The sequence below is a fragment of the Ahaetulla prasina genome, chromosome 1, assembly GCF_028640845.1.
Source record: "Ahaetulla prasina isolate Xishuangbanna chromosome 1, ASM2864084v1, whole genome shotgun sequence".
NCBI classification, from domain to species: Eukaryota; Metazoa; Chordata; class Lepidosauria; order Squamata; family Colubridae; genus Ahaetulla; species Ahaetulla prasina.
This window is the reverse complement of record NC_080539.1, coordinates 93,243,131-93,270,626: the sequence shown is the minus strand read 5'-3', so window position 1 is coordinate 93,270,626 and position 27,496 is coordinate 93,243,131. Positions and strand designations below refer to the sequence as shown.

At 38.1% G+C, this 27,496-nt stretch overlaps 1 protein-coding gene across 9 annotated transcripts in view; it reads left to right on the top strand.

Moving 5' to 3' along the window:
- ARID1B (AT-rich interaction domain 1B) overlaps positions 1-27,189 on the top strand; it is a 489,414-nt gene extending 462,225 nt beyond the window's left edge. For 4 of the 9 annotated variants that reach the window (XM_058168857.1, XM_058168874.1, XM_058168891.1 and 1 more), the window contains 8 exons: positions 2,701-2,842; positions 4,281-4,453; positions 8,057-8,207; positions 12,128-12,244; positions 14,680-14,776; positions 16,537-17,329; positions 19,586-19,716; positions 20,750-23,888. In XM_058168857.1, the coding sequence (XP_058024840.1) occupies positions 2,701-2,842; positions 4,281-4,453; positions 8,057-8,207; positions 12,128-12,244; positions 14,680-14,776; positions 16,537-17,329; positions 19,586-19,716; positions 20,750-22,480 (3,335 nt within the window). In that variant the 3' untranslated portion in view covers positions 22,481-23,888. Of the gene's footprint in view, positions 1-2,700; positions 2,843-4,280; positions 4,454-8,056; positions 8,208-12,127; positions 12,245-14,679; positions 14,777-16,536; positions 17,330-19,585; positions 19,717-20,749; positions 23,889-24,064; positions 24,129-26,863 lie in introns of those variants that run through there. The other 5 variants (XM_058168911.1, XM_058168901.1, XM_058168865.1 and 2 more) reach the window with 3 other exon arrangements.
- The last annotated feature ends 307 nt before the right edge of the window (positions 27,190-27,496 follow it).

Here is a 27,496-nt window from a genome sequence, read left to right as displayed (position 1 = left end):
ACTGAAGGAAAAGAGCCAATTCTTTTCCCCCAACATTTCTGTAATTCCAATGTTCTCAGCAGGCTTAGTTTAGAAAACTTTGAGCCTCAGTTTACAGAGAGCCCAGGGTTTCCTTGGCAGCGGGGAATCAAGGAGGGGAGTGTGAGGACAGAGGGCTAAGGCAGTCTTTTAATTAGTCAGTCTGTAACCAAAACCCATCTATCTTTGCTGGCAGGTGGCTGACTGCATTTCTATTATTAGCTGACAGGTGATGTCACAGAATCTGGCAGGCAGCCAACTAGGGAATCCCCAGCGGAAGATAAACGAGGAAAGGGGCTGGGTTATAAACAAAGGTGCCCTTTGATTGACCTTCATTCACGGTGGACATGTGATGTTTCCTAGTAAACCTCCCACCGCTTTTCCCTCCCTCCCCCCTTGTCAGAATTAGGGCACCGAGTTCACGCTGTGTAAATTATCTTCCCAGCATGGCGTCTGGCTGTTAAGACTGAAGTATGTGAATGTACTTAACCTTCAGTAACCTTTCCATTGTTTACTTTAGCTTATACATTTGTAGCTTCTGGCAAAAGGTAGGGATATCCTAGAGAGCATGTTAGGCCTCCTATTAATAGAGTTCCAAGAGGCTACATTCATGTATTTATTTGTTTCTTCCAATTTGGCGTGGGGAGGGGCAGCGGGAGGAAGGGGGAATTGCTAGGCAGTGGAAAAGCTTTCATTCACTCCCCGCCTCCCACCTTCCTCTTCCTTCTCTGGTATTATCAACTGGATATTTGAGACAGTATAAATAAAAAAGACAGGCATTTCAATGCAATTGTGGACTCTGTGCGAGCCTCAGGGTGCAGCGTACAACTGCACAGTAGTGTAGCTAACGAGTCCAATTGGATGGTTTTGAGATACGGTTAGAATTAAGATTCATCTATTGAGGAAACCTCAACTCATTCTTTCTATACCTGGAGGTTAATCTTGTCAAGCTACATATGCTTCATTCTAGTGGCAACTTTCAAGCCCGGGATAGCTGTGCAACATATGCTATTCTGTTCTTTAACAGAAGGGAGCTGCCAGAAGGCCCAGGAAGAAACATTAAAGACTGAAGCAGGAGTGTTCAACCTTGGCAACTTTTAAGACTTGTGATCTCAACTCCCAGAATTCCCCAGCCAGCAGTTCTAGGAATTGAAGTCCGCAGTTCTTAAAGTCGCCAAGGTTGGTCACCCCTGGACTAAAGTAACATATACTTTGAAGTTGCTGCATTGATTACCAGTAGGCTTCCCAACTAATTGCAGAGTTATGGTCATGACCTTTACAGCCTATACAGCACAACCCTGGGACTTATCAAACCACCCCTTGCCAGAATTGTCTTTGCTGTCTAGCCAGGTTATCCAGAGAAGGCCTGATGCAGATCCCAGTTTTATGAAGGGCTTGGGGCACACAGCAGATGACAGCTCTTCTCCCCATATCCTCCTCCCAAAGGTACCCACAGCCCAACCCTCCTAATATTTCCTACACAAATTAAAGCAATTCTATTTCAGAATATATTTAGCATTTGGAAAGTTTAGTTTTATCGGTGCCTATCATGTTTAGGCTTGGGATGATTTATTGTAATTGTTTATGGTTAGTTTGTACTGTTTCTTTTGACCTTTAGGATTGGGACAGCTTATAAATATTATAAAGTAAATAAATAACTTTGCTTAATAACTTGTTATTTACAAAGTGTGTAACATAATAGATCTTTTGTGGCAGACATCATATGATCCACAGCTCTTTTTTCTAGCTATTGAAGCAGAAATCACTATTATCACCATATTTTAGGGAGCAATTAATGAACAGGACAAGTCAGTCCCATCAGAGGGAAAATCCCATATTTTAAGAGCTAATTTAGACATTCCATTGCCTGGCAGAAGATTATTCCATCAGCTTCTTCCTAAGTATTTATGAATCCACAGTATATATATTGGGATCTCCTCACATCAAGATATTAGAACACTAACTTTGCCAAAGTTTCTCCTTTACAAGACCCTGTAAATATAAGACCCGTTTCTTTATTTTGCTACATAACGCTGTGCTTGAGACTCTGGAAGCACTTCTAGGGAAATGATCCAACTTGAATTGAGTTTGTCTTGAGTTTGAAACTATCAATTCAGACAAATAATCAAGCATAGTAAACAATACTCCCACCAACACTTGACAGGGCAAGCTACTGTATGTAAAAAGAGCTAATCCCAATTCCTCCAGCACTGAAGATGTTACCGTGTTGGATAATAAAATGCCTGCAAGAAAACAACCAACCTCAAAGATCACCCAGGATTCTATGGAAATGATCCAAGAACATTAACTTGGTGTTTCTGACTTTTCTGTTGTGGTCTGGGAATCTATTCTTACAAGTTAAGTATATTTTGAAAGGCATTTAGAGTTTCAGATACAGGGAACCTGTACAATTCCATTATATCTGCCCTGTTGGTCATCAACTTGAACAAGACCTGGACAAATTTTGCTTAAGCAGTATATAGCAATGAATTCTTAGCCATAGCAGAATTTAATAAAATAAATCACATCTCATCTAGGAGGTATATTCAAATAAAATAAAGATACTTCTTCACAAATACCGCTCTTTCCTGCTTCTCTGCCTCGGTTTTCTTTCTACACATGCGAGAGTTCACACCTGATATTTTTTTCCTCTTCCTTCCCCTTTTTAAAAAATTTTTTCAGCTAACTCGGGTTCTCTTCAGGGTCCACAGACCCCTCAGTCTACGGGGAGCAATTCTATGACAGAAGTGCCAAGTGACCTCAAGCCTCCAACACCAGCGTCTACACCTCATGGACAGATGACACCTACACAGAGCAGCAGCAGGTACTTTTCTTAGAGCCTTTCAGGATATTGGATCTGTGCTTTGGCAAGTGCAGTCACTGCCCCAAATCCAGACACCTTCTCTCTCTTTCAGGGATGTTGCATTTTCCTGTGACTCAAAATGCAACATGTTGTGGGAAATATTATTGGTATCTGGAAAATGAGTGTCACGGGCATTTCTTGGATGCTGCCCATGACATCATTGATGGTGAGTGGCAGTTACCCCATCTTTCTTTGCCACCATATTGTCAATCTCACCCCTCCCCCTGACCAGGAATGAAAAAAGGAGAGGTATGGGATCTGAAAATGCAGAGGTTCAAACTGATGTGTGAAAAAATTGCTTTTAATTTCAATTTCCTCAATGCACACACAGACCCAAACTCTTCAGTCTTTGGTTAGAGCTGCACTGATGGCAGAACTAAAACTGTAAAAAAGCTTTGCCTTAAGAGTAATTTTGTGTGAGTTTGCAGGATGAAGCTTCTGCTTTTTCACTGTAGAACTCTTTGTGTGTATGTATAGATATGTGTGCAACTGTGTCCAGATGCAGGCATAAACAACCAGAAAAAATGGAGAAAATTAGCGAGCAATTCCAAGTAAACCATTATCATGGCTTAATCGTAATTGTAGAGAACTAATTGGTAAATAGAACAAACTTCTATTTTTCCATAAAAGGCCTTCTCCATTATTTCCTGCAGCATCTGGCTTCGAGAAAAAAAAAACATGTCAGCCCCTCTCAGAAATAATCATTTGTGCACAATTTGAATTGTTCATCTGCCAACACACAGGCACATCCATGTACAACTCTACTCACTGATTTTTAAAGTTGCCCGTTGTTGTCCATGTGTGTTATTTCAATGTCCATACATACAAATGGGTATTTCTTTGGAGATAAAATTTGGGGAATATTCAATGAACAGAGGTTGGATATGATCAGTGATCTGTCAACTAAATTTGAGAGGTTATCTGCTTATATCCATATATTTTGGTGCAATTGAGATGAATAAATTAACGATCCAGTGCCCTTTCACAAGGCATGATACTGTTGATATAAAGTAAGAAGTTCTGAGACCAAGAATTGACCTGTGATGCATATAAATGATGGAAAGGGGGCACTGTGTTTGGATGGTTAGGCTGCTGGATTGAATTTAAGAAACTTTTGTTCAAATCCCAGCTCTGTTATGAAGTTTATTTTGAGGTCCTTGGATAAATAGGTGTTCTCATATTCACTCTGAACTTCTTGACTCAGGTAGAGAATGAGGTACTTGAACACTTGTTCTATATATTTTGAATATATTATATATCCTATACTATTAAGGCAACAGTGGTGATTTTCACAACAGTTTAACTTTCTGAACTCTATGGATCACCACCTGATCAGGCATTGCTCATCTATAACTGTGTCTCTATAACTCAAATACTTTCTTATGTTCTATCTCTTTAGAAATAGTTCAGTCAGTGTACATGATCCCTTTTCGGATATAAGTGATTCCACATACCCAAAGCGGAACTCCATGACTCCAAATGCACCCTATCAGCAGTCAATGAATATGCCAGATATGATGGGAAGGATGCCCTATGAGCCAAACAAGGATCCTTTTGGTGGGATGAGAAAAGGTATCTGCTGACATTATGTGTGTGGGGGAGGGGTTGCGCACGTAGACTCTATGTTTGTGTATATCAGTTCCTAGATGGGATTCTCCATCTTTGTATTTCATAAGTAACTATACTATTGTTTAGGAAGTTAACAGATTAGTGCAGAGAATTTTTGCCAATAAGTTTAAGGAGTTCCTTTTATGATACAGAAAATTATATGGAAGAGTTTTTATAATTATATTGTTCGAATTATATCAATACTCTCAACTTAAGAATAGAATAGAATAGAATAGAATAGAATAGAATAGAATAGAATAGAATAGAATAGAATTTTTATTGGCCAAGTGTGATTGGACACACAAGGAATTTGTCTTGGTGCATATGCTCTCAGTATACATAAAAGAAAAGATACGTTCATCAAGGTACAAAATTTACAACACAATTGATGGTCAATATATCAATATAAATCATAAGGATTGCCAGCAACAAAGTTACAGTCATACAGTCATAAGTGGAAAGAGATTGGTGATGGGAACTATGAGAAGATTAATAGTAGTGCAGATTTAGTAAATAGTTTGACAGTGTTGAGGGAATTATTTGTTTAGCAGAGTGATGGTGTTGGGGAAGAAACTGTTCTTGTGTCTAGTTGCTCTGTTGTGCAGTGCTCTATAGCGTCGTTTTGAGGGTAGGAGTTGAAACAGTTTATGTCCTGGATGTGAGGGATCTGTAAATATTTTCACGGCCCTCTTCTTGATTCGTGCAGTATACAGGTCCTCAATGGAAGGCAGGTTGGTAGCAATTATTTTTTCTGCAGTTCTAATTATCCTCTTAAGTCTGTGTCTGTTTTGTTGGGTTGCAGAACCGAACCAGACAGTTATAGAGGTGCAAATGACAGACTCAATAATTCCTCTGTAGAACTGAATCAGCAGCTCCTTGGGCAGTTTGAGCTTACTGAGTTGGCGCAGAAAGAACATTCTTTGTTGTCCTTTTTTGATGATGTTTTTGATGTTAGCTGTCCATTTTAGATCTTGCAATATGATAGAACCTAGAAATTTAAAGGTTTCTACTGTTGATACTGTGTTGTCTAGTATTGTGGGAGGTGGAAGTATGGAAGGGTTTTTCCTAAAGTCTACCACCATTTCTACGGTTTTGAGTGTGTTCAGTTCCAGATTGTTTTGGTTGCACCACAAAGCTAGTCGTTCGACCTCTCGTCTATATGCGGATTCGTCATTGTCTCGAATGAGACCAATCACTGTTGTGTCATCTGGGAACTTCAGTAGCTTAACAGATGGATCGTTGGAGATGCAGTCATTGGTATACAGAGAGAAGAGAAGTGGAGAGAGCACACAGCCTTGGGGGGGCCCTGTGCTAATTGTACAAGTATTTGATGTGATCTTGCTTAGCTTCACCTGCTGCTTCCTGTTTGTTAGGAAGCTTGTGATCCACTTACAAGTCTGTTCCGGTACCTGTAGCTGGTTTAGCTTACTTAGAAGAATGTCTGGAATGATGGTATTGAATGCTGAACTAAAGTCTACAAAAAGGACCCTTGCATAGGTCTCTGGAGACTCAAGATGTTGTAGGATGTAGTGCAGAGCCATATTAACAGCATCATCTGTTGATCTATTTGCTCGGTATGCAAATTGCAAGGGGTCTAACAACGGATCCGTGATGGTTTTCAAGTAGGAAAGCACTAGCCTTTCAAAGGTTTTCATAACTACAGATGTTAAAGCAACTGGTCTGTAGTCATTCAGTTCCTTAATGGTGGGCTTCTTCGGCACTGGGATGATGGTAGAGCGTTTGAAGCAAGAAGGAACATAGCACATCTCTAGTGATTTATTGAAAATATGGGTGAAGACGGGGACCAATTGGTCAGCACAGACTTTTAAGCAAGAAGGAGTTATCTTGTCTGGGCCTGGAGCTTTTCCTGGCTTTTGTCTGTGAAATAGGTCCTGCACTAAATATATTAGGCCTATTACTTTTCTGTAAGTAACAGGATTTGGTAAACTCAGGTTATATAATATACAAGCTAGTTTAATAAAACATACAGTGAGGTGACATATATTATTTTAGTCTAAATCTTAATGTACTAGTAATCACCAATCTTATTTCATTTAGATGAGATAGGACTGCCTACAGGAAGTTTACAGGACTAAATCGGCATGCTAAGTATAAAGGAATTTATGTAATGGTTTAAAAATGGGTCTGTGCCCTATAACATTCTTGGGGAAAACTTTTTTTGACAATGAAGTAAGGATCTCTTGCAACAGTTCCACGTTATGGGAACCTGCTCCAACTGCTAGGTTTTTAGATCTGGACAAATGTCTCAGCAGTGTCTAAAATGTGTAGGGATTTGAGTTAAATAGATCATTTATATCATGACTTCTGCTAATAAGATTCAAATCCCTTTAACAGTCATATGTGAAGATACATAAAAATATAAAAAAGTCATACTGAATCTTTAGCAGTATTTGTGGACCAATGCTGTATTTTAAGCAAAATTCTGAATGTACAGCAGGACTCAATTATTTCAGAGAACATCAACAAAAATGCCTCTCTAGAGTACCTTTTGTGGCTAGATTCTGTTTATGTATGGACAGTATGTAGGTAGGTATCTATATATACAGCTACAACAACTATTTTACATTCACAAGAACCTTGTAGTATACTTCAAGATGAGAGATAATGACTGAGTCATGATTTATACTAGACAATATTCTGTATCTCTGAAATCATTTATTACTCTTAAGTCCCAAGGAGATTTCAAAAGTGACTTCCAGTTAGAAATCTGAAAGCAGGAATAAATAATAGAGCAATAAAACAAGTAAATCAATAAAATAAGAACAGCAGCATTTTCAATGTTAAAGCAGAAATTTAAAATGAGCAAATCAAAAGCTGTAAAGAACTTAGGAAAAACATTTTTATTTAGTGCTCAGGTTTACCAACCCTGGTCACTTACATTTTTTTTCTGCCAACATCAAAAACTGAAGCCAACATCAAAATCTGAAGTGATCTATGTTTTATGTCACCTCCGGGAGGGAGAAAAACCTTACTTATGAGTAGATTGATATTTTAGAAACCATCCATTATTTGGTAGCCAGTAGCTATTTAGACATCTTCCTTTCCAAATTCACTACACAAATAGGGATGGAGATATATATATTTCATTTGTGTAGGCTGATCTTAGAGAACAAAAATAGCTGTGCTCATAATGCTAATATATTTGATCCAGTGGAGATTTGTAGATTAGTAGTAGACTCCTTTCTTGAGAAAAAAGTCAGAAAACACAGAAATTGCTTGAGATTTTTATTTGGGTTTAAAATTATAAAATACAGTATGTTTAGAGTACAGATGTGGTCCCAGTGATTGTAAACCACAGTAAAATACACAGTGGCACTGTTGCTGAAGTATGTACTGTATCTCCTCAGTTCTGATACTGTTTGTTGAATTATTCTGCTTCAGTTTTCTGAACATCAATGGTATTTAATAATTCTTAATAATATATCTTTCAAATAACATAGGTAAGTCATATATTTTTCTTTCTTTCTTTCTTTCTTCCTTCCTTCCTTCCTTCCTTCCTTCCTTTCTTCCTTCCTTCCTTCCTTCCTTTCTTCCTTTTTTTCACAGTGCCTGGAAATAGTGAACCCTTCATGGCCCCTGGACAAATGCCCAACAGTGGCATACAGGATATGTACAGCCAGAGTCCCGCTGGAACCATTTCCAACATGGGCATAGGCCAACGCCAACAGTTTCCCTATGGAAGTGGTTATGACCGGAGGTGAGACTTCATCAGCTTTAAAACACAAGAGTAAAAGGGTGACAAGATTCTGCATTGTCACTGTCCTTCTAACATACCATTTAGCTGAGCCATTTAATGCTCTTTAGAAAATTATCAAGAGCAAAACCACTAATAGAGACTGAGTCTATTTTGTGTAAAAACTAATAAGTGAGTGTGTGCTGAACAATGAGTCGCCTTGGCTATAGAGAGCTATATTGGATTATTACTTTTGTCTTAATCAGCTTTCAGCATTATTATTCAGTATGTGTGTGTGTGTTTGTGTATGTGTATGCTTAATGAACCAGCCACTGGGAAATTGCACCTTGTTCTGATGGTTTTGCGCTATCTGTTGTATAGGAGTACATTACAAAAATTCAGTGTAAACAAAGATTTTCATTTCCAGGATAGTCGTTTAATACATCCCAGCCTCAATAAAGTCAACAATACTTCCATTTGGATGCATATCCTTATTCACATTGTGACCCAACACACATAACTGACATGGGGTTGAAGCAGGGGTAAAATCCAGCAGGTTCTGACAGGTTCTAGAGAACCGGTAGCGGAAATTTTGAGTAGGTTGGAGAACCGGCAAATGCCACCTCTGGCGGTGGGGTGGAAACAGAGATTTTGCAGTATCCTTCCCCTGCCACGCCCACCAAGCCATGCCCACCAAGCAACACCATGCCCACCAAGTGACGCTAATAGAACTGGTAGTAAAAAAAAAAATTGATTTCACCACTAGGTTGAAGTCAATATTCTCTGGTATACAGGCAAGCAATACACTCACCAATGTAGAAAGGCAAAACTGGATACTTCTGACAGATCAGTGGTGGATTTCACTTACCTTGGCTACTGGTTTGTTTCGCTCGCGCACACGCCACTTCTGCACATGCGCAGAAGCTTCTGCGCCTGCTCAGAGCGTATTTGATGACATCTGGATGGGTGGGCGGAGCTTCCCGCCACTGCTGCTAACTGTTTGCCCGAACCGGGGCAAACCAGTAGCAACCCACCACTGTAACAGATATATTCCTCCCCATCCTCTCCCACACCCAGTTTAAAGTTAAGCCAATGGGAGAGCTTAATTCTGCGTTAGCATCATAAGACCATAAAAAAGGTCAAGATTTCCCCTGCCCAGTTGTGCCCGACACTAGGGGAGGCAGTGCTCATCTCTTGCCTAGCTGAGGTAGCCAGTGTTTTTTATTTATTTATTTATTTATTTATTTAGAAAGTTTATATTGCCACCGACTCGCACATGGTGACTCAAGGTGGCTTACAGGACATAAAAGCACAATATAAAATAAATATAAATAATACAATAATAACCCCCACCCCCACGACAGCACACATTCATACAAGCCATTTAATGCTGGCTGGTAATGTTGCCCAAAGACACTCATGGAACGTGGTTACCTTCCCACCGAAGTGGTACCGATTTGTCTATTACATTTGCATGTGTTTGAACTGTGTACTCAAACTGCTAACCTTCTGGTTGACAAACCCAGCGTCTTAACCATTAGGGCACCACACACACACACACCCTAGTCATAAGACCATAGCCAGAGAGAAGAAAAGAGAGGAGTTGCTAATTGGCTGGAATTCAGTAGAGGGGAGATCCTTTTTTGGAAAAGCAAAATGTCCCCCTCAAAGAAGGGGAGGGGATGGCAAACAATGGTTGTAGAAGCATGATAAAAATGCACAAAGTAGCAAAACCTTTTTTTATTTATTCTCTTCCAAATTATACCATTTACAGTAACATTCGACCTGCATAAAAATTAGTGCTACGCCAGTAAATGTAAACTTCTTGCCATGTTTCAGTATTCTGAAAAAAAACAATCCATGCAGATTTTTTTTTCTCTGCAGCCTCACAATGGGAACTTTCTGCTTTAGCATTATCTATCTGCCAGAAAAGCAGCAATATATTGTAATTTTGGCTCATTTGTTGAAGTACCTTCTTCTTTATAGATAATTTTTTTTAAATGCTACTAAGAAAAGTGACAGCAAGAAAAAGACTATTGAAAATGTATATTAAGCAATAAACTTCGCCTTATAAAGCAATAGAAGAGATTTTATGTCATTATACTTTACTAAAAAGATAAGCAGCGAATTCAAATTAATTTCCATCACTGATCAGAATATTAGAAATGCCAGTGGATTTTTAAACTGGAAATTGCTAAAATGAATCAGTTTCAGAATGGTTTAACTCATCATGTAAATGTAGCCTCTAAGGATAATGATGAGGATTATCATTAGGATTATGATATTTTGATATTTTGGGGGGAAAAGAATCACATTATTTAAGAAAAACAAAAAGAATGAAAGAATAAAGGGTAAGAACAAGGGTGTTGAGGGAGGTACCCAAGATGCAAAAGAGTAAAAGTTCATAACATTCAGAAGCAGCTTCCTAATTCAGGAAGGTGGTAATAACACAGACTTGCAAGATTGAGCTCAACAACCAAAGTCAATTCCACAAGAAGGCTAAAACTACTTTTATTGAGATGGTCTACAATAAGCAAGTTGTATTGTACCTCTTCCCCTTTTTATAGTTCAGTAAATTATAGAGTTGTTTGTCTCTGGGGAAAACCAGGCTTAATAGCAGTGACTGTGAGAGGGATCTTGGAGTCTTAGTGGACAATCAGCTAAAAATGAGCCAGCATTATGCAGCAGGAGCTTAAAAATCCAACACAATCCTAAATTAATTATTAACAGAGGGATTCAATCAAGATCAAGTGAGGTACTAATACCACTCTATAAAGCTCTAGTAAGACCATACCTAGAGGACTGCATCCAGTTTTGGTCACCACACTATAAAAAAGATGTTAAGACTCTAGAAAAAGTGCAGAGGATAGCAACCAGGATGATTGGAGAATAAAACATATGAAGAATGGTTACATGAACTGAGCATGGCTAGCCTGGTGAAGAGAAGGACCAGGGGAGACATGATAGCCGTCTTCCAATACTTGAGGGGCTGCCACAGAGAGGAGGGGGTCAAGCTGTTTTCCAAAGCACCTAAAGGCCAAGGAATAATGGATGGAAACTGACCAAGGAGAGATTCAACCTAGAAATGAGGAGGAACTTTCTGACAGTGAGAACTATCAATCAGTGGAGCAGTTTTGCCTTCGGAAATTGTGGGAGTTTCATCACTTGAGACTTTCAAGAAAAGATTGGACTGCCATTTGTCAGAAATGGTATAGGGTCTCCTGCTTGAGCAGGGGGTTGGACTAGATGACCTATTAGGTTCCTTCCAACTCTGTTAATCTGTTATCTGATCTGCTTCCAAACACTATCTGGACAAAATATGTTCTATCTTTTGTAACCTTGTAACAGGGCTTGAATATCCAGTAGGGAAATATAACACTGAATGTGGCTCAGCCCACCTCCCCCTAAGCTCCCTGCTCCACTTCCACTATCCTTTTCATTACATATTGTTGCACTCTCATTGTTTATTTTTATTGTTTTATTCCTTTACTATTGTTATTTTTATATATTTTTTACCATTTTAATTTTATTTTATTTTTGCAAGTCACCCAGAATGGCCCTATGGCAAGATAGGTGGTAAATAAATTTAACAAGTAAATAAATAAAATAAATATCAAGGCCGTCCTCTCTCTATAATTATTTTCTAGTTATTAATTACATAGAATCCTAAGTAAGTTTCATGAATAGATATGAAACTTGCAATTGCATAGTTCTTTATAAATCAGGCAAAATTTACAAACAAGACCTGCATGAGCTAGCCTCTAAAATTTTATTCATCAAAAGTCCGCAATGGCCTATAAAACATTTTCAGTCTCAGAGAAAATGTTGATTTGAATTTGGCTATTCCATAAGGTTTTATTATTATTATTATTATTATTTTAATTCACCAGACTTGAAGAATAAGTGGTTTTTTTACAGTGTGAGGTTTCCTTTGTCATTTTTAGGTTGGATCATGGGCTGGGTCCTGAAGGCAGTATGGGAGCACCTGGTCAAAGCAACATGGTGCCTTCAAACAGTGACCCAAGCATGTACTCTCCTAGCTCTTATCCTGGGCAACAAAGGTGAATAATTTAATCTGTTTAAAATACCTGTGTTAACAGATTATTTTAAATCTTAAGGACTATTGGATAAGAGGTGCAATTTGCTACACTGGATTGCTGTATTGCGTTTCATGCTCTCGGATTTTCCGCAAAACTCTGGCATAAACTCCTTGAGAATAATGATGGTTGCATGGCTGCAGTGCTTGGTAGATGATTTTATGCTTTACTTTGGCTTTTTTTAAAAGTTTGGATTCTAGAGATGGATTCATTTGGAACACATAAAGAACCTGAGATTACAGCATTTTTACACATTATAAAACCATTCACCAGAGAATACTTTTCTCAGCCTTTTACTTTACATTCATTTGTAAAACAGCAAGGTTCTCAGATGTTTCTTTGTTGATGTCATTTCATAAATAAACTAATTGAACATGTGCTTGAAATACAGGTAGCTGCTCCTTTCTCTCAAACCCTAAAGTAAATTTGTTTCACATATCTATACAGTTATAATATGACTATTGCCTACAACCTAATTTAATGATCACAATTTAAGCCGCATTTATTTTTAGGGACAAAGTAGATCACTGAAGTTCTTGAAATTCAATTACTTTCATTTTTAGCAGATTTCTCTACTTTAGACCACTGGGGCAATATAGATTTTTTATTCAGGTATTAAAAATCAACCATATGTATATTTAATGCAACAATGCAATCTTATCCAGGAAACTGCATTGCTTCAGAAATTGGGAAATTCACTCTCTTTTCTCCCATGGCTTACCTAGCTAAGTGGCCCAGTGGCTAAGACGCTGAGCTTGTTGATCAGAAAGGTCGGCAGTTCGAATCCCTAGCATAGGTCTTTTGCGTGAGCAGGGGGATGGACTAGATGACTTCCAAGGTCCTTTCCACTCCATTACTGTTAAATGCCTTATCTTTCAGGCATATATCTCAGGAGTATCACACAGACTGCTGTGTCTCCCTTGGCCCATTTTCTGTACTTTTCTGCTGTACTGTGTGACACTTCTGATCATGATATTTGTGCTGTTACCATAATATTAGCTAGCCCGCTGCAGGAATCTGATATCCTGGATGAGTTCATGGTATTTACATCCAGTGCTGAATTATTATTTGCTTAAAACCAACCTGGTGTGGGAGAATTTGATTACTGCATTTAGATGTCACATTGTAAGAACAAATGTAAATGTTTTCTATATTTGGATAAAATATATTTAGATGGGGCTTTTCTTGAATTCAAGGTAAGTTTGAGGCTGCAGCTAAAGCTCCTAAATTTGGAGCCAATAGATATAATAAGCTCATTTAAATGGTTTAAAAGAGTGATTCTTAGCTGATTTTATTAGATATGTTTGTAATCTTAGTATTGTTATTGTTGTTTTATGTTTCATTATTTCTTTGTATTCCAGATTTATAATCTTTTTTTTTTTATCTAAGAATGGCTATTAGGTCATGCTTTACTCATTTATACATAAATCATTTTAAAACTGCAACATTCTGGCAATATTAGGTACTCATATATGGTTGCCAACATTCTGAATATCAAGTATGGAATCTGCTTCAGCTGGTCAGTTGCATTTCTTCTCAGTTACAGTACGTTAGTCAGATGCTTTTGTATTAAACCTCATTTAGACATTGCCAAGTGAGATTCAAGAATATGGAATCATAAACTGCTAAGTCATCCAAAGAAAACTTAAACGTGTCTGCATCCAGGCCACATGTTGTTTTTATCTGATGGTAGACACGTTAAAGGGACGTGGTGGCTCAGTGGCTAAGACGCTGATCTTGTCGATCGAAAGGTCGGCAGTTCAGCGGTTCGAATCCCTAGTGCTGTGTAATGGGGTGAGCTCCCATTACTTGTCCCAGCTTCTGCCAACCTAGCGGTTCGAAAGCACATAAAAATGCAAGTAGAAAAAATAGGGACCACCTTTGATGGGAAGGTAACAGCGTTCCATGTGCCTTTGGCATTTAGTCATGCTGGCCACATGACCACGGAGACGCGCTGGCTCTTCGGCTTTGAAATGGAGATGAGCACCGCCCCCTAGAGTCAGGGAACAATTAGCACATATGTGCGAGGGGAACCTTTGCCTTTACCTTTAAGCACGTTCAATCCTGAAAACAGAGACATCACTTTTTTTTTACCAATATTGATATATTATTACCAATTATTCTAAGAGCGTGATCACTGATTTCACTCTATTACATTTGTACTAAATCAGATTGACTGGAATTGAATGTGTGTAATCAAAAATTAAAACCACTTCATTTTTAAAACATACTGTACTACCTTTGGTGGAGAATGTTTGATATGAAAAAAGAGGATGCTGTTGGAGATTTTCAAGCTTCATGAAGGATAGAAACTGTTTTAATGGGATAAGAAGTTTCAATATTTTGAGACATTTTGGAAATCATAAGCACTAACTTACAGTTCATATTTTTCATTGCAGGCATGAACCGTATGGACCACAGTATCCAATGCAAGCTCCTCCTTCTGGACAACCCCCCTACGGAGGACACCAATCTGGAATGTTTCCACAGCAGCAGGTAAATAGTTTTATAGTGTTATTCCTTTTGCAAAATTCATTCTAGAAATCTAAGCATTTGGCACTGGCAAAAAAAAGTAAACAATGGGCAACAAAGTTTGCTTCCCTACGAAAATTGTATATTTGTATCCTTTTGTATGGAATGCAACAGCAATTGGCTAATGTTATGATACAGAACATTCACTAAAATTATTCTGTTTTATTGACTGAGAAATTCATAAGAAAACACAGATAATTAATAAGATGTATCCCAAATATTTCTATATGCAATGACTAAATTGTGGTTTCATTAAATTTAGAGGGGGGGCGTGGAAGTTGTAGGATCATAAAATTGTAAAATTGGAAGGAACTACAAGGATTAACTAGTCAAATTCTCTGCATTGTGCAGGAAAAACAGTTAAATCACTCATAAGGAATAGCTAACCAGCATCTTAAAAATCTCTAGACATGGGGAACCCGTAGCCTTCATAAACAGACTGTTTTACTGTTGTATTAAAGCAGAAAGGAAGTTAATTCTGCCTTCTTACTTAAAACTTCTAAGGATATTTCAACTAGGGAGAAGGGAACAGAGTTTCATAGGTGGATCTGCAGAAGTTGCCATCACTTGTCCTCCATAATAGGACCGAGCAATTAGAGTTGAGGTAGTCTTTCTTCCACAACAATCAAATTTTATTTATTGATTGGTTGATTCATAGCTAATAACATTTCAAAGTAAATTATTGGCAATTAAAAATAAGTGGAACCTGCAAGAAAATTTTGTAATGAGGATTTCTCTTCTTTGGGACTTCATTTAGCTAGCAAGCATCATTTACAATATAGTTTTTTCTTTTCTTTTCAATGTGAACTATTCATATACGGTTTAATGTTTGGTATACTGTACAAATTATATACCTAGATTGCTCATCTTTTTTTCCATTATTTCTTTTTACTTGTTATTGCATGTTATATGTTCCTCTGTTTTTAGTTTTTTATAGTTTGTTTTGGTATTTTCTTGTATATTAATTGGGGGTTTGTACTGTTGGGTATGTTTCAAAATAAATAAATAATGTTATTGGCAACATTTAGCCACATAAGAATCATCACAAGGAAAATGTCTGTGCATGAGAGAGAGCATGCTCAAATATTCCATCTATATATCTGTCACTTTCAAAACATTTAAATCAATCCACTAACACATCCCTATCTAAAACCTCAATCAAATATCATATTCAGTGCTACACAGAATTATCCTTAATACTTTTTATCCTTAAAAGATACTAATCAAAATCTAGGAGCATCAAAAAGAAGATTCTAGGTTTATTTTAGGATTTTTTAAATTAAAGTCTAAAAAACATCTTAACTAATAAATACCTTTTTATCAACTTCCTGATCCTACTTCCATTACTTAATAGTTGGGAACAAAATATTAAGACATTTAATTGTAATGTAATATTTACCTCAAAACAATTCCTAAAATGAAATTGGTACCTCATTTTATGCCTACAGTTATAATCATATTGTCTGACACTAAAATCATTATTCATTTAAAATGTTACACACTACATATGGACAAAATGTCAGCCACCTTACGCATTTTTATTCAAATAATTAAAAGGTCATTATACATCTTTTAAATACAGTACTAATGAAAATAAATAAAGGTGATTATTTGTGTTTAAAATATTGTTAAGTATATTGTAATTATTCTATCATATCAATGCATAAGAATATACAAAAATAATATTTTATATTATGTTAAATATTTGGTGTCTATTTTTTCAGAACTACAAACGCCATATGGATGGCATGTATGGGCCTCCAGCAAAACGTCATGATGGAGATATGTTTAACATGCAATATAGCAACCAACAGCAGGAGATATTTAACCAGTATAGCAGTGCTTACTCTGGACCAGACAGGAGACCCATCCAGGGACAGTATCCATATCCTTATAACAGAGAGAGGATGCAGGCTCCTGGACAAATGCAACAACATGGAATACCTCCGCAGATGATTGGTGGCCCAATGCAGTCATCAGCTTCCACTGAAAGTCCCCAACAAAATATGTGGCCCACAAGAAATGATATGTCTTTCCCATATCAGAACAGGCAAGGCCCCGGGGGCCCTGCACAGGCCACACCTTATCCAGGGATGAATCGTACTGATGATATGATGGTACCTGACCAGAGGATAAACCATGAAAGCCAGTGGCCTTCTCATGTCAACCAGCGACAGCCTTCTTACATGTCATCCTCTGCTTCCATGCAGCCTATTACTCGACCTCCTCAGTCATCCTATCAGACGCCACCATCAATGCCAAACCACATATCTCGAGCTCCTAGCCCTGCATCTTTCCCACGCTCTCATGAAAATCGTATGTCTCCCAGTAAATCTCCATTTCTATCCTCTATGAAGATACCAAAAGTTATGCCCACTCTTCCAGGCTCGCAGGTCACAGGTCCTCCAACACAGCCACCACCATCTATTAGGCGGGAAATCACTTTTCCTCCAGGTTCGGTAGAAGCATCCCAACCAGTTTTAAAACCAAGGCGAAAGATTACCTCAAAAGATATTGGTAAGTTTTCCTATTGTCCTTAAAGAGGAAGAGACTTTTTACAATAGTTTTGTAGACCTTTCATTTATTTGTATTAATTCACTTAAGAAATTAGTTAATTTAAATTGAAGCTGAGCTCAAATTTCTTTCGTGGTAGGAATAATGATTTATGTATCATCAATCAATAAAATACAAATAAATACTGAATATTTAGGGAAGTATAATGGTTGCAAGAGGTACAATATTATATTATTTTAAGGTGATATTGTTCTTATTGTGTACTTTCATAGTATTTTATATTGTTTGTAATTAATGGTTGCTTGTGATCTCAGAACAAAAGTCTGAATTTACATATAATGCATCTTATACCTAGTTGTTGTGACCCAGACCCAAGTAGTAGTAGTAAACGCAATCAGTTCAAAAACAGACTTTATTAGAACAGTTTGGACGATGCTGAGAATGAGTTAATTCTCAGCGTCGTCCAAACTAAATCAAAGCAAATGCTTCATAACACAATTCTTCAGTCTTATCACCAACCTTGGTCTAATTAGGCAAATTGCCAAAGGTTTTTCTTGGCAAAAGTTCAAAAGCAGAAGACACCGACAAGAAATAAATGCAGCAAGACAAGGAGCAAGGCTATCAACTTTGTTTTCCGACAGAGTCCAAACGCTGTTGCTGATCTTTTAAGCCTTATGGGGGGGCCAATCATCTCTTGGCCCTACTGCTGAGACGTCCTCTTTGCTTGAGCTGCTCTTGCCTTCTGGCAGCTCTTCTCATGCATGCATTAGGAACAGGCTCCTCCTGTTCGTCTGCCTCACTACAGTCAGCCTCTGGAGGCTCCGGAGTTCGCACATCACTCCCTGATGGCCCTGGCCCCATCTCTTCCTCCGATGCAGAGTCCTCATCTGGGCCTTCCCCAGCCTCCAGGACTGGCCCATGTTCTTCCTCAGCCTCATCGTTATCCGACTCTGTTGCCAGCTCCGCAGGCTGCTGGTGGACCACAACACTAGTAAAAACACTTGAAATTTTAACTTGAAAGCTCTCTTTTCAAGGAATAAAGTTGTTAATGGAGTAGTAACTCTTGACAAAAGGAAACAGTTAAAATATATGAAAAGGCTGAGGAAGCTTATCTTGGAGCGGTATAGTGGCACTGTTGCTTGGAAAATAGATCTATGAGATACGATATTGGCAAATCCTAGACATGCTGATCAGTCTTCTTTCTTGAAAGAAAGCAAAGATAGTCTTATTGCACTGATCCCATTTTTTGAAGTTGATGATGAATAGTATCTTGTTGCATGTTACAGTGATATATAGATATGTTTGGATATCACTCAAGCTGTAAATACTATCCTTCTATTGGTAGTTTTCCTTCCCTAAAAGGAAACTCCAGGAGAATTAGTTTCCTAGGGAGGAATACCTAGCAGTTTTTTTAAAACAAAAATTACTTTGGTTCTTTATAAATGTATGCTTTAAGTGAGCATTGTAAGAGTGCTGAAGTAAACATAATTTTTTATTTTTCTGAAGAGGAAGAAACCAATAAACATAGAGCAGTGTTGATATTTCCCCTGTCAACTTCTTCTACTGGTATTATAAAGCTGCTTACACCCTCCTACCAGTGGTGGGTTTCAAATTTTTTTACTACCGGTTCTGAGGGGGTGGCTTGGTGGGCGTGGTATGGCTTGGTGGGGGTGGCAGGGGAAGGATACTGTAGAATCTCCATTCCCTCCCCACTCCGGGAGAAGGTTACTGCAAAATCCCCATTTCCTCCCGATCAGCTGGGACTCGGGAGGCAGAGAATCGATGGAGGTGGGGCCAGTCAGAGGTGGTATTTACCGGTTCTCCGAACTACTCAAAATTTCCGCTACTGGTTCTCCAGAACTATTTAGAACCTGCTGAAACCCACCTCTGCCTCCTACTCTAAAGATGTGGACATTATCTGTGTTTTACAAAATTAGTGGAACATTTCATTAGAATATAGAGTTTTCACTGTGTACCACAAAACATTTGTGACACATGTATGTATGTATTTCCAAATGAACTGAGATAAAACCTTACTGTCTCTGTCAATTTCCTAGGCTTTAGCGAAAATCATCCCTTCAGATTCACAACAGGCTAGTTCTTGTCATACCGTTATATAATAGGGCATCAAAAATTATTTGAAAATACTTTGGTACAGCACTCTGCTCTTTAAAGAAGCAAATTGTCTCTGTTTTCAGGCTTCCGATGCTGCTCCAGATTTCTTCTTAATAAATGCTTTCTTGCTTTGTTTATTTTCAGTGAGTCCGGAAGCCTGGCGAGTGATGATGTCTCTTAAATCAGGCCTTCTTGCAGAAAGTACTTGGGCATTAGACACTATTAACATTCTTCTGTACGATGATAGTACAGTTGCTACTTTCAATCTCTCACAGGTAGGTTGGTTATTTTTTATCTCGATGACACCATTCATTCTGTAAATGGAGGGGGAAGCCCACATTCTTCACTGCTGTGTTTTCCAATGCCTGAGCCATCCAGTTCCCCTTAGCAAGCCCTCCAAAGACCACAGAAGATAGACAGCTCATAGATGGTGGCTCAACAACGGGCATATTTTCCTGTAATATAACGGGGAAGTAAGGGTACACATTGTCATGCCACGGAACTAGTTTTTTGCTCAACTCCTTGTATTACACCAGTCTTTGAATGTAAAAGCTGTGAGTCTTCTTGTTCTGACTGCTAAACTAAACTAAGGTAAGACAAAGAATTATGCAAATAATTGTATAATTATACAATTATAGCAATAGCACTTAGATTTATATGCTGTTTCACAGTGTTTTACAGCCCTCCCTATATGGGTTACAGAGTCAGTATATTGCCCCCAACAATGTGGGTCCTCATTTTACCAACCTCAAAACGATGAAAGGCTGAGTCAACCTTGAGTCAGTCAGGATTGAAGGAATCGAACTACTTGACAGTGAGCAGAGTTAGCCTGCAATACTGAATTCTAACCACTGCACCCTCATGGCTCATTATACTCATAATTGTAACTCTGGATCATATGTATTGGTTCACATGCTTTGAAAAGGAAGGACATTTTCTTTGAAAAGAAGACTCAATTCACTTTTACAATCACATGGACTAAATACTACTCAAAAGTAAACTTTTAAGGATTTCATAATTGTTAACTTTTTTATTATGGTGTACTCTGAACTCTAAAACTCTAATCTATAGATTACTTGTCACTTGTATTAAAAGTGTTTAATCTATATTAAAAGTATTTATTTTATGTGTAAATCATAAGATGTGGAAGAATAAGGAAGAAAGGACTAACCAATTCTGAATCTTGTAAGAGGGAATCTAAATATCTTGTTTTTCCTAAAACAAATCCTTTCTTATTTTCGCAATTCTATAATGGACTAAAATGTTCTTTTTACCATTTTTTTCTGTTTCTTCTCTTTGTTTCCTCAGTTATCTGGTTTTCTTGAGCTGTTGGTGGAATATTTTAGAAAATGCCTGATTGATATTTTTGGGATCCTTACGGAATATGAAGTGGGACATCCAGGACCAAAACTGCAAGATCATAATTCATCTCCGAATGAGGATGGGCAGTCTGCAACAGAGGATGTCAGGAAAGAGGAAGAAAACAACGGTGAATGTATCGATTACTTTGATGACCTGGAAGATGAGGAGGAGGAAGACGAAGAAGATGAAACTGAGAACACGGAAGAAGGAAAGAGCACTCTTGTTGCTCCACCTGGTGCCATTCTTGATCCAAGTGAGAGGCCAAAACAAGCCAGTAAGTTTGACAAGTTGCCAATAAAAATTGTAAAGAAAAACAACTTATTTGTTGTTGACCGATCTGATAGGCTGGGGCACGTTCAGGAATTCAACAGTGGGCTTCTTCATTGGCAACTTGGTGGGGGTGATACAACTGAACACATTCAGACCCACTTTGAGAGTAAGATGGAGATTCCTCCTTGCAGGCGGCCATCTACGTCAGTCTCCTCAGGTAAAAAGAAGAATGTAGAGGGGAAAGGAGAATCTGAGGAACAGCAAGACAAAAGCATATCAGCCACTATTGATGATGTCTTGTCAGCTCGTCCGGGAGCATTGTCTGAAGACCCCGACTCTAATTCTCAGACAGATAGTAATAAATTTTCTTTTGGAATCCATCAAGTGAAAAGTCATCGAAATATCAAACTGCTGGAAGATGAGCCACGGAGTCGAGATGAGACTCCTCTATGTACCATTACCCATTGGCAAGATTCTTTGGCCAAGCGTTGCATCTGTGTGTCAAATATTGTCCGCAGCTTATCTTTTGTGCCTGGCAATGATGTGGAAATGTCTAAACATCCAGGCTTGGTGCTAATCTTGGGAAAGTTGATTCTTCTTCATCATGAGCACCCAGAAAGAAAGCGTACACCACAGACGTATGAAAAAGAGGAAGAAGTGGACAAAGGGGTGGCCTGCAGCAAGGATGAGTGGTGGTGGGACTGCCTTGAGGTCTTGAGGGATAATACATTGGTCACACTAGCCAACATTTCTGGGCAGCTAGACTTATCTGCTTATACAGAAAGCATCTGTTTGCCAATATTGGATGGCTTACTGCACTGGATGGTGTGCCCGTCGGCAGAGGCACAAGATCCTTTTCCAACTGTGGGGCCCAACTCAATCCTTTCGCCTCAGAGACTTGTACTGGAAACCCTGTGTAAACTCAGTATCCAAGACAATAATGTGGACCTTATATTGGCCACGCCCCCATTCAGTCGTCAGGAGAAACTGTATGCTACTTTAGTTAGGTACGTTGGGGAACGCAAAAATCCTGTCTGCCGAGAAATGTCAATGGCGCTCTTATCAAACCTCGCCCGAGGGGACACGTTAGTGGCAAGGGCAATAGCTGTGCAGAAGGGAAGCATTGGAAACTTGATAAGCTTCCTTGAGGACGGGGTCACCATGGCCCAGTACCAGCAGAGCCAGCATAACCTTATGCACATGCAGCCTCCACCTCTGGAGCCACCTAGCGTGGACATGATGTGCAGGGCAGCTAAGGCCTTGTTGGCCATGGCCCGGGTGGAGGAAAACCGCTCCGAATTCCTTTTACATGAGGGCCGCTTGCTGGATATCTCAATATCAGCTGTCCTGAACTCTATGGTTGCATCTGTCATCTGTGATGTACTCTTTCAGATAGGGCAGTTATGACACAAGTGAGAGGCAAGCATGTGTGAGTGGAGAATTAAAGGGTCACATATAACTGGCTGGTTTCTGTACCTGTTTATCCAATGTAGGAAGAATGGGAAAAAAAGAAGAAAAAGAAGAAGAATCTTTGCTCCTCTGCCCCGTTCGCTATTTACCAATTGGGAATTTTAAAACATTAATTTGAACAGTTATGGAATTAATATTTGCTGTCTATGTGTATAAGTACATCTTTTTATTTTATTTTTTTAACCAAAGTCTCTCTCTAGTACATTCAAAGATCACATTTCTTTTTCATAGCTATCCTTGTCCATGTTTGTTTGTTTTTCCCATGTTTGAATCATATATTTCGGGGAGGGGAAGCAATCATGAATTGGGGGGTGTCAGGATATAGCAAAATATGATTTGATGTTGGGAGAAAGGGGCGTGCCACTGTCAAATGCAAAAGTGGAGGGAAAAATATGCTGAGTTAATGTGCTTTTTATTTTTTAAGAACAAAAGAAATTCCAACCATCCTTACTGCCATTGCCCAAAGCACTGTGTGCAATAGAAAAATGATAGTGATGTAGGTGTGGCGGATGGTCAAGGAAAGAGGGTCAGTTTCTCATCTGCCCACGACATTTTCTTGGGTTCTCTGCAGGAGAATGGTTACACTATGCTAGGAGCAAAACCAATTCTTTAAGAAAGTAAAAACATAACTCTGAAGACGATCAACACAAATTGCTTCCTCACCAGAACTGTCAACATCAATATCTATTGTTTGACCTTCCACAATGACAGTTCATCACAATTCCTTTAAATCATTTTTTTTTAAAATATTTTTTATTGCCTAAAGGCAGTGTTGTATATAGAAGTTGTACATTAAACATACCCTCATCTTTTTTTAAAAAAAATAAAACAAGTACAAGGATTTATTTTTTTCATGATGTGGTAACTACAAAGTGATGGTAGACTTAATTTTATTATTATTATTATTATTGTTATTATTATATTATATTATTATTATTATTATTATTATTTTCTTTGGGCCATAACTCCAAAAACTAAGAAAAAAACACCACGAGGGTAATGTACAAGTTTCTGTATGTATAAAGTCATGCTCTATTTTGGGAGAGCAATTGCTCACAACTTACTTTATAAATCAAGATGTGGAAATGGTTACGTATGGATTGATTTAAGAAAATGGTTACCAGTCTACAGAAAAAAAATACATATATGGGGGAAAAAAAGAAAACACAACTTCAAAGGTTTTTCAGTGCAAAGAATACACATTTGTATTTCAAAATAATGTAGTTTAAAAAATACAAAAAAACTTGATGTAAATTCCTCCTTTTCCTCTGGCTTAATGAATATCATTTATTCAGTATAAAATTTATATGTTCCACATGTTAAGAATAAATGTACATTAAATCTTGTTAAGCACTGTGACGGGCGTTCTTGAATAATGTTCTCATTTCTTCATGAAATCCCAACCGTTTCAGACAATGATGGTGAAGGTTATGTTTTTCTGCTTACCCTCGAGTTCGTCTAGTGTTCAGGTAATGTAACAAACAAAAACATTATTTTTTTCTATCCTTATTTATAATAAAGAAGACCACAGAAGAAGATGATATTGCTAATTTTCACTGTGTCTACGAAAGTTGCTGCACTCAAGGTATATATGTTTGAATAAAACTGTGTAAAAATGGCAATCATAATTTGATTGAGTTAGCTTATACTTCAGTTTCCCGAGTTACACTTATCATCTTAGATTTAGTTCTATTAACATAAAATTAATAGCCGTGCAATAAAAACAACATTATTAAATGTAATAATAATCAAAACAGTGACTAAAAGTGTCAGAGATCTAAAAACTAGAAATTAGAAGAGATTGAACTGCTGAAGATGGGCTATTTTTCAAGAAGGGCTAAGAGAATTAAGAGATTCATTCCCCAGTGCTGAAAAAAAATAAGAGAATGGATTCCTGACAGACATGTCTCCAAAAGAAATTATCTAGCAAGACTAGTGTGCATCTACAGGTAGTCCTTGACTTAACAGAATTTCTGTGGCTAAGCAAGGTTAGTTGTTAAGCAAGTCGTGCCTGATTTTATGATGTTTTTGCCATGGTTGTTAAGTGAGGCACCACAGTTGTTAAGTGAATCACATGTTGTTAACAAATCCTGCTTCCCCCATTGATTTTGCTTGACAAAAGCCAGCTGGAAAGGTCACAAATGGTGATCCCATGTCCCTGGGATGCTGCATCTGTCACAAATACATAACAATTGCCAAATGCCCAAAATTTGATCAAGTGACCATGGGACAGTTGTAACAGTTATTAAATCTGAGGACGAGTCATAAGGCATTTTTTTTCAATGCTGTTGTGACGTCGAATGAATGGTTGCTAAATGAATGGTTGTAAGTCAAGGAATTACCTATGCTCATCGCACTTCAACATGCAAAAATAAATGAGAGTAACCTTTGAGTAGAACTATGCAGAAGAGGTGTTCCTTCAGGTATTGGGTTCTCAAGCAGTGCTAGGAAGTTTATAGAAATCAGCAATACTGTAAGCCTCCAGAATGTTTTAGTCACAGGAGTTCATTGCTCATAATATCATAACAGCTATTGCACCCGTTTTTATGGAAGAAAATACGTTCATACACTTTCTCTTTTGCATGTTCAATTTCAATTCTCCTCATGCAAGTGAACGTGATAACTCCTGCTCGCAAGATCAGCATAGGCAGATCAGAGTGTAGGCAGTTCTTTTGATGGAATCCTTCTAGTTGAAGTTTATTATACTTCCAATCTTGATAATCATGAGGTTCAAGACATAAGTAGTGTTTTACAGTGCAGTTTTTTCCTGTAAGTTTCCCAAAAATATAAACTTCAAAGAACCTGTGAAGATATATTTCCCAAAAATATAAACTTCAAAGAACCTATCTTTGACCATATTCTTTGGAATACGGTCAAAGATAGGTCTTCTTTCTTCGCTGGTATAGTCGCCCTAGACAGGAAACACAACATAGTTGTGCTAGAGAAAAATGCTACATGCTCTCATGTTGTGGCTGAGCATGTATTAGCCTTCACAGCTCTCTTAAATGGTCTAGGCCAGGGATCTCCAACCTTGGTGACTTTACGACTTGTGCAGTGCTGGCTGAGGAATTCTGGGAGTTGAAGTCCACAAGTCATTAAGTCACCAAGGTTGGAGATCCCTGGCCTAGGACGGTGAAGGCGAACCTTTTGAGCTCAGCATATCAAAACTGCAGAAAATGCCTAAGCTGACTTTGATGGCTTCTCTTTCCCTCATGTGCACACCTACACAGACAAAAGAGAAACAATTCAGAGCAAAGAATAATAAATGTATTATTTAATTAATAAATACTTGCATCGTTTTAATTTTTTTTTTAAAAAAATGGCTGTCCAAAGTAGCTCCAGGCCTGGAAACATCAGAGAATGCTCTTGCATGGCTTTTCAACCTCCAAAAAGATCAGGAAAGAATGCCCTGGTCTTGTGCTCTTTTTGGAGGCTCCAGAGAGAGCGCAAGAGCAGGCCTTCTTGCACAACTTCCAATAGGTCTTGCACAACTACAAGGAGGCATGGCATGTCATAAGAAATAACATGTCACCTACATCACTGGCCTGGACTGACAGCAAAGCCTGCAGAATTGACTAGTAAGAATTGCTCCTCATGGTTACCGTGTTTCCCCGAAAATAAGACCCTGTTTTATATTTTTTTGAACCCTGAAATAAGCGCTTGGCCTTATTGCCATGCGCTCAAAAGCCTGATTGGGCTTATTATCAGGGGAGGTCTTATTTTGGGGGAAACAGGGTAGTTCATTTCATTAGAGTATTGTACAGGCTCAAAGTGTTGCTGTTCTGCCTTAATTGGCAATAGGAGCTGTTTGTATATTATAGTTTTATTGCTTTTTTTTTTTTTTACTGATCTTGGGTTTTCTGGAAAATATGTTAACCCCAATAGACATGTTTATTGTTTAAAACCATAAGATGCAAGATAGTTTCCTAGGCAAAATGAGTACCATTATTATCCAAATTCACCATGTAACCTCCTTGTGTTCCCCCTGACTGCAGTTTTCTTCTTTCCCTTTTCCCACCCAACCCCCATTATAATCGGTGCACTGGTAACAGTCTCGTTCATCTTTTTACCTTACACCTAACAATGTAATCAGAAATTTATGTTAAATTATAGCCCACTTGTAACTGCCCTTCATGAAAGGAGGCAGATTTAGGAAGCTATAAAAGCATTCTGGGCTCTTTTTCATTCTTAATTATGTTATACAACAACCTTCGAATGTCTTGGCCCTGCTGGGAATTGTAAAACTTGAGTTTATCACATTGGGAAAGGGTCCTGCACAAAATTATGTTCAGGATCATAACTTGACACTTTTTTTTTCAGCTCAGCAACAGCTACAGCTTGGCTATAAAAGTGTTCGATGAAGAAGGAAGCAACTTCATATGCTCAGTGGAACAAGCACGGAGCATGATCATTGACTGGATTATTGAATGCTAAATTTGTATGGATCTGTTAGAAGAATTATTATTTTGGCGGGGTAAAAACCACAACATTAAAACAAATAAAATTTGAAAAGTTGAATAGCATTAATACATGTGGAACAATCAGAATAATCTCTGGCTGGTGTTTGACACACAGGATCTTTTACTAGCAGAACTCTCAGATTGTATTCATACAGGTTTTTATTAAGCAAGTAGGTGCCATTTGATTTAAAGAATGCTGTACAAAGTATGCTCTAAATGATAGGATATATTTTGGAATGTTACTAACTAAAAATTGGTTGAAATTTTACCAGCGTTGCCTTGGAAATAATGGTAAGAAAGTGTTTCTGGTCATTACTTTTTCTGCTAATTTAAGCAGGTATCTATCTGATCTACGTTGTCTACTGCAGAGAGGTCAATAAAATAATTAGAGATCAAGGTCTGTTTCTCCTACATAGTATCAAAAATTAAATCCATTGAGGGGGAAAAATCTTGTTTAAGGGAAAAGGTGATTAAAAAACTCCAGTATAAGAAT